This window comes from Ambystoma mexicanum, chromosome 7q (assembly GCF_040938575.1).
Source record: "Ambystoma mexicanum isolate Mex_15411 chromosome 7q, UKY_AmexF1_1, whole genome shotgun sequence".
In the NCBI taxonomy this organism is placed as follows: domain Eukaryota; kingdom Metazoa; phylum Chordata; class Amphibia; order Caudata; family Ambystomatidae; genus Ambystoma; species Ambystoma mexicanum.
The window spans coordinates 158,941,699-158,950,137 of NC_090941.1; the positions used below are offsets into that span (position 1 = coordinate 158,941,699).

Consider the following 8,439-nt stretch of genomic DNA (forward strand, 5'->3'; position numbering starts at 1 on the left):
CTCCACATACCTCCCGCCTCCCCCATCCATTGTTGGCGTTTCCAGCCCAATTTCCCTTTTAACTATGGCCGGGGTTTCTTCGAACATTCTCCACAAATCTAACACTTCCCTTCTGTTTTGGAGCTGTTTTCCCTTAAACAATGTTGTTGGGTGTTCTAATGTTCCCTTATCAGAGGACCCGCTCTTTGGCCAAGCATGTGATAGTCCCTCCCCCTTTGTTTCAGTCACCCATTGATTATTGCATTTTTTAATTCACTCATTGTACAGAGGGAGATGCTTACAGATATGGAACAGTGCAGTATCCATCCCCATTACTGAGGACCTTTCACCTGTGTACTGTTTCCCCAACTCGTATGGGCCCTTATCTTCCCTTCCCCTCTCTATTCTTCCTGAGGCCTTCTTTCTGGGACAGTCACTAATATCTTAGACTCTTTGGCTTAGCATCACAATACACTATACAATTACATATACGAAAAACATGGAACATCTTAAAAACCAACAAAAACAAACCAAAAACATTTAACGAAAGACATATACCCCAACAACATATACACCCCCTTTTCTTAGAGCATATTCAATTCCTTACTCACTCAACATTCACATCACCTCTGCCCCTTCTGGGCCTTCCTCCACATATTATAAAAAACACTGAAAATAATAAGCTAAAATAACATGCTAAAACAACAACCAGTACTTCTTCCCGAACCCTGTAATTATATGGGGCTCCTACTTTTGTCTCCTTATTTATGCTCTGCACTGGTCTGGACAGTGTTCCCCGCGCGCCGCTTTCCACCCCCTTTCTGAGCTAGGTTCCCGTATTTCCACTTTATGTCTCATAAAAAACTAATGGCCAAAAAAGAGAAAGCGCTTTACTTCAAACAATGACACTATCCATTCACGTTTAACCCTTGTGTGCTCCCTTCAATCATACCGCTCTAAATTCTCCACTTCCCACATTTGTTTTTTCCTTGCAATTTATACTCACGTGACCGTGTCCTTCTAAGAGCATCTGTTTGCGGTCTATCCACAATGTCTGTGCCTTTCCCTGGGGCCAAACCCGGCTCAGGCGAGCTGCGGGGTATTCGCAAAACCAGAACCCACAAGAACCTTTTCTTCTGCGTATGCGTTTTTTGGGGACTGGTCAACCGTAGGTGGCGTCGGTCTTGCTGGAGAAGCTCTGGATCTTGTTGCAAGTAAGGGCAGTCTCGAGGAAATCACGCAAAGGGGTCACCAAATGAAGGTGGGCACCCAAACACATAACGCCACAATAGACCAAAATAATAACACACCCCGTCAGGGAATGAGACCAAGAGATGAATTGCAAGGATAACAAACTTTATATAAAATAAAGTTAGCAAGCAAAGAACTCTGCTGCCCAAGAGCGCTCTGCCAAAAAGTACACAGGCAGCACATTTAAAAAGGCTTCAAGCGTCATATGTGACATCAGATATAAGTAACATTTCAACATATTTATTTGGTTGGAGACATATACTAAACCCAGCTCCATATGGGATGGCTAGGCTCCATTGGCTGTTGCTTCTCAGTCGATTATGATGCACATGGGTCAGCTGGGCTCATCTCCGCGGTGAAGGTTAGGTCGAAATGTAACACAACTCTAACTATCTAAGCTAACAAACAGGAACTGATAATATGAGAATAATGTCAGACATAAAAATTATTGCTTCAAGGGGGTATTTTAGAAAATGTGAGCTAATATATGGGCAATCCGATCTCTACATTCAAGACTTTATTGATACTGGGTCCTGCTCCCAGAGGTCTCCCCCTGGGGGTTTTATCTACTATTTATGTTCCCTGATGCCTCATGACATGTTTTAATGTGGAGAGAATATACTACTATGCAGGATTAAGTCTATGGTGGGTGTTCTGGAATGGGCGGTACGAGGGGGTCAGATGAATATCAACATGACAGAGTGGAGGCTCGAGGAACTGGTGGGCCCTGGTCTGGCGGGGTGGGGATTGAAAGGGCATGGGTAGTTTTGTGGAGATGGATGGGTACTTGTGCTGGGGCTTGCTTCGATCTCGCGCTCTGCAGAGAGCACATTCTGGGGAAGTCATGTTAGCCATTTGCAACAATAAATTATTGGACTTCCGTGAGAACAAGGCTCGCACAGAGCTTGCCCAGAGGGGCGTGGCAGTGTCTTGGGCTCTCTGTGTGAGGAGCTGGGGATGGGAGAGCTGAATTTTGCAGAGGGATGATTCTTTGGGCTTAGTAAAGATGGCATCTGTGTCAGTGCAAAATGGCGTCTATTTTCGGGCCTGTGAGCAACGTTATTCATATAGGTCTTTGTCGTGTCATAACAGGATGCACCGTGGGGGTGGGTGTGTCTCCCCCCTTGGCTTACACGTCATCTATTTACTGCGAGGGGGGCCAGAAGTGTATGGGATTGGACCATCTGCTTCCCAACAGTAAAAACAAGGCAGGGTTCAGGACTGAACAACGATTCAGCATTACATTGGCAGTGAAAATTAGTAGCTTTCGTATCGTGTAAGGCAGGAATTCGACATGTGTTGTGTATTTCCTTTTAGAAACAATGACAAGACAGCATGGGGAACCGAAATTGTGACATGATGTCCTTTTACTAGGGAGTCTGTTTTCTCTATCAACAGGGTATCAGCGACAATGGCTCACATACAAGCTGGGAGTCCTGCGGCTATTGGATCTAGAGTTACGGTGTGGTAGGATACAGGCCGGTGCTTGTCACCGTGAAACTGAATCAACACACCTTGAGCAAACCTGTTGCGCTTGTCGCAAAACAAGACAAAGGGCTTGCTATAATCCAGCACACCTAAAGCCAGAGCTGCTGCGAGTGCTTGCTTAATGATGACTAAGGCATCTTCCACTTCCTGAGACCATGGCAGGGGGTCGGGGGTCGAATCATAACCCCCTCCCCCCCAGTAATGGAAATATGTCTGGGCTATGCTTACTTCAATTTCTCAATACAGTGCATGCTTCAAAATGAATTACAGGAATGTCAGAATAAAAGAGTACTTCAATGTTAGATCCTGTATGACTCTACTTGGTTAAAATACAACATATGCAAATCTAGTCACTGATATTATATACAGTGGAGCTTTACGTAAGGCTGCCTTAGGCCTTATATTTTGCATCATGTTGTACTCTAAAATACATAGTAAAGATAGTTAAGAAAAACAAGTTCTTTTTAGGCTTCAGGTTTGTGAGAATTAGTGTTTTGGGACCTAGGCTGGGTTCTTATATTGATAACATATTGCAGGTGCTTGGGTCTTAGAACACAACACTGCTGTGATTTCAATGCACATTCTGTGGCCTTCTGTATTGTTTACCTTTAGTATTTACAATAAACTGTACTAAAAAGGGACATCGAAATGGTCAACAAAATATTCTCTGGTGTGCACATATTTATTTACATTTTGTAAGGGCATCCTACTTAAACATGGCATCAAACAAAATGCACAATTCAATGGGCATTAAACCTTTGGGAATAGTGCCTCTCTCGCTCTTTCAGAAATAAGACTTCTGTTGTTGATTCACTTTGTTGTAGGCCAATATTTGAGCTACATTTCTTATTAGGGCTACGTGTGGGTCAGAATGTTTTTTATACATTTCTAAATAAATAATATATTGGTGTGGACCAGCATCAGTTGTCCTGTGAGGCCATGGGATACTTTCCAATGGGTCCTATTGCTGTGGATCACCATTTGCACTCTGCTCTGAGCCTGTTTACTGTATTCAAAACCAGTTTATGCTTCGTTGACAGGCATATGAGAGTGTGATTAGTGCCATTTATTGAATGAGTTGTGATCTACGATTGCATGAAGTTACTCTCCGACTTGTGGGACCACTTATCCAATCTTTTAATTCAAATATTTCTGCATACCACTCAAAGCCATAAACGCAAGGAATCAAACCTACCTCGCTCACAGACTCCATCTTCGAACAGTCCCAACAAATCAGTACACCCACTCTCCTCATTAACCCAAAACACAAGCTCACTCGAACCAAAAGTCAGTCATGGGTAGCACCTCTGTCCTAAGAGATCTGCAAAGCCACTGATTTCCTGCCATTCAGAAAAATACTGACCACCTTCACTTCTGAAGCTCTACCTCTTTCCCTAGTCTTTACTCAAACCTAATAATTTGCCATGTCACATACATCCCAATAACTGAAAACCTTTCCTAACCTGACCTTCTACCAAGCACTGTTCCACCATGCCAATGAGAAGGACAGGAGGCTTTGGAAATGGTGTCCTATTCTAATAATGCTATGTCAGGGGTTCCTGCAGTAGGGCCAGGTTGCCAGCAATCCATTTATATTAAAAGGAGTCACAGCTACAGGAATCTCCCTAAATTTCGTAGTCGTTTCATGTACGAGTATTACTCCGGACCATGTTTTCATTCATTTGTATGGCAGCGATGGGGCACCGAACATCATTTAGGAACACACCTCTGCCTTCCTCTCGGCCATACAAACACTCCAGCATTCACCCCGGCATGACATTGTAATGCTGGTGTCGAATGCCGTGAATTCCCATGGAATCAGTCTGCTTTTTCCTCCAGCATAAAGCAGGGTAAACTCCATAGGCATCCATAGTGAACGCTGACTGCCATGCATAAGTGGCAGGCAGCGTTTACTCATTTTTCATGGAGTGCAAAAAGGAGGTGTAAAGGTGAGTACACCTCCACTTTGCACCACCACGTTGCATTCTGCCGTGGGAAATGATGAAAATTGCACAGAGATAACCAGTTTGCAAACTAAGTGCAAATTTAACACGTCCCCTCTGCGTAATGTATGGGGTTTTCAGAAAAGAGCCCCTTGCCGTTTTAATTTTCGGAAAGCCTTTTAGTGTGCACGTGGAAACATGTTTCGCTTCATCGGGTCTCCATCTTGTTTGCTTATTAATTGACAAATGATCAATAATTTCTGAAGATAAGAGAAACATTGTAAGGTGACGTAAGTCATAACGTCTTCAAAATAGTAACATACAATTCTTGACGCTGCGCAACATCACTGACGTGCACCAAAGCACAATATTCAAGCAACAGCAAAAAAACCATTGACTGCGTCAGTTCTAAGCATTCTGTCATGCACATTTAGCTATAAAGGTATTCGAGAGATGAGCTTGCTTATGAGTGGGGCGGGGGGAGAGAGAGGGGATGCGGTAATTAGGTAACGTTCCTGGCTGGGTATGTAAATGTAGCACGTTCATTCGTGGTGAAATGTTTTCATTATGTCGTGGGGCAGAATAGGAACCCAGATGTATTGTGCATTAAACACTAATCGTATAATGAAATTCGCGTGAGCAAAATTGACTTGGCTGCTATGCATTTAGCTCCAGCAAGGCCCATGAAGCTAATAGTTGGAGAAGAAAGTGCTTAGCAGGTTTACTTTTTCATTGCCTTGTGTGCTAGCATTAACTGTTCCTCGTGGCCCCTTTAGCATCGTATTGGAATTAATTCCTGGCGAAGCTCCATTTCTCTGTTTTCTGAGCACGCAAAACCAGTAGCAACCGCCTTGCTAATGAGCACATTATGTTAATTGTTTCTCACATGCATTGGGTTTTACCTTGCACGTGCTCGGTTTACTTGCCTCCCTTTCTCATGGGTGACAGTCTGTTTTTGTTTATTTCTTGTTTTGCAGACGGCAGCGATGCAGTGGACCTATGAGATCAATGGCATGCCGCCCCAGACTACACCTCCCAAGAGCGCTTCCTCGAAAATAGCCTCTGCCGGGTACATCCGGTCAGCCACAGTCCGGCAGCGCAATTTCCTGCGCGAAAATATTAAGCTGGTTGCCACCGCAGTGTCTTCCCCTATCAAGGGAGCGCCTCTGGTGTTAAGAATGAAATAAACAAGAGCTTCTTTTTAGATATATATTTTTAACTTGATTTTCTTGACACAAGACTTTGCAAACAGAACCGAAATGCCTAATGAAGATTGCAGATTTATTTTTAAAACGTGTACTTTTTTATCTAAAGAATAAAACCAACATTTAAAAAAATGTATGGATTGTAGCTATTTATTCCATGTTCGGAAAGACTTTGATCTCAACATCAACAGTTAATACCCACCCTTGGCTCTAAGACTAAAACCCACTACTCTCTGCAGTAGTACATTTAATCCGGTCTTCCTTGAGTGTTTGAGTAACTTGGCACCATGACCTCTTCAGGGCTAATTTTGTTAAAAAAAAAAAGAGTTAATTAATTGCACACATTGGGCTACAATAACCCTATTCCATGCCCAGCCCTGCCTGCAAAAATGACGAAGATGCTCCAGAATGCCAAAAGGCATATCAAAACGGGCATTTGGCACTAATTGTTGCACTCTGGGGAGGGACTTCCAAAATGATCCCCGCAATATTCTTGCTTTATGAGTTTGTGAAGCACAACATACCATGTTCCGGCTGTCTTGGAGCGCTTTTGAAAGGGGCTACAAAAGTAGAACAATGACAGGGAAATACTACAAAAACGGCGAGGGCTTTGTTAACCACAGCAGGATGGGTGTCTAGTCAGCCATATTGGCCATCATTATATGAGGTGTGTGAAGAATCAATGAGATAAATGGAAAGCCATGGGTGAGAGAAATCCCCAAGACCAGCACTTGCCAGTGTAGGGAAGTGGTCTGGCGGTCTGACTGGTAAAACGCAAAACAGTTAATGAATGCCCAAAGTCCAGACGATGGGTGGCTGGGTACCGAAGAAACCCTGGTGGAGGTGCCGTCATAGAAACAAGAAGTCGTTAAGCCGTTCTGTCATTTTTGAGAGTCCATCTCCAATCAAAGCTTCATCATGCGTGTGTTATGGCGGATGGACCCTTGAGACATGCAAAGTCGAGCATCCATGTTTCTGAGATACTGGAAGAATGGTAAGCAAGTTGAGTTTGGCTGATCCCATGCTTCTCGGTGGAAAATTGTGTGGAAAGATCCAGTAGAACCAGGAAATAGCTGTACCGAGCGTTAAGGACAAGGCTGTAGTTCTCCTTTTACCCTAGTGGACTAAGCTGGTAGGTAGCTATTCTCCCCACTGTCTGGGTACTTCATGTGGAAAGGCTCATAGCTTGCCTTGATGGCATTGCAGCTGCAACCAACGCTAAAAGCCCCCGTTTGGCCTCTCACAGTGTCTGTTTTTGGGGATATAGTGCCTTGACTCCCCCCATCTCTTTATTTCAGTTGGCACTGCTGGTGCAGGGGCGGACTGGGCTCGGGGCACGGGGGGGGGGGCGGAGGGGTCATTTGTGCACGGGGAACTGGGCTCGGGGGAGGGCATTTGCCGCCCAGGCTGGTTCTATGATGTACCTGGTCTGGCATGTCACTGGAAGCAAGTGCACAGTGGAAACAAACATGTAAAGAAAAGCTGCTGAGCAAGCCCGACCAGGCTAGTGAGGAGACCAAGGCCATGCTGGGCTTACGACTGAAACATTGTTTTGAATGAACCCACCAGGCCCTGCATGTTCCTCCAGCCAGAGACCAGTCTGCACAGTGTTGTAAGACTGCAGCCAGAGCGAGGCAAAGGCCATGTCACGTGTGGGCGATTCCAAAGACAGCATACAGAGACTCTGGTCTGCGAGTCTGATATGGGGAGTCTGCTGGTTGATAAGACCTTGTGCGGTAGTATAAGGTAAGACTACCGTTTCCCAATGTATATGCAGATGAAAAGTCGAATGTCAGTTGTGATCAGTTTAGACAGACACAATACTGCTCTCTGTCTCTCAGGGGCACAACAAAACCTACATTTTGGGAGGGAGGGGCTAACGCTTCCAACGTTGGGAGAGGCGTTAACTTCAGAGATGGTGGGGGGAGGGGCACACTTGTTTGTGTATGGGGCATCTAACTTCTTTACGCATTTTAATGAGACTAATCTAATGCAGCTTCAATGTTACAAGCAGTTTACTCTCTCCTTTAAGTACTTAAGGACTGATGTGCGAATGAGCGGTCTCCTGTCCCCTCTCTACCCTTCCAATGACTCGCCTGGCATGGAAGTACTAAACCCACATCATGTTTTCAATTGCCTAAAAAATTATGCATATGGCTAACATTGAAATGCTTTACGTTTGTAATTGCTGGGCCTTAGTTAACAGCGAAGCACAGGCGCCGTTTGACATCTGTCACCTGTTATGTCCTGCCACGGCTCTGTAGGTCAGCCAGGTTGAGTCAACATAGCCCAACATTTCCAGGGGGATCGGGTGGGGTTGCGGAGGGGAGCTGAAACCAGCGTCTAATGTGCTTGGTGCTAAATTAAGACATCCCTCCCTCCCCCTAGCTTTCCGAGCCTACCTTGCATCCTCCTACCTGTATCGTGCCATTATACTTGCTTCTAAAACGGGTACAATTTTGCTGAGATTAGTTCCTGGATGTGCGCCCCTGTTAAAGGCCCAGAAAGGAAATTGGTACTAACATATACAAACTATGAAGCATTCACATTCGGCGGGGAGTGCAATCTCAATG

General features: G+C 44.8%; 1 protein-coding gene across 1 annotated transcript in view; it reads left to right on the top strand.

The window, feature by feature from the left end:
• CFAP47 (cilia and flagella associated protein 47) overlaps nt 1–5,998 on the top strand; it is a 3,369,192-nt gene extending 3,363,194 nt beyond the window's left edge. Inside the window, exon 64 of the mRNA XM_069639370.1 lies at nt 5,639–5,998. Within this exon, the coding sequence (XP_069495471.1) occupies nt 5,639–5,848 (210 nt within the window). The 3' untranslated portion in view covers nt 5,849–5,998. The remainder of the gene's footprint in view (nt 1–5,638) is intronic.
• The last annotated feature ends 2,441 nt before the right edge of the window (nt 5,999–8,439 follow it).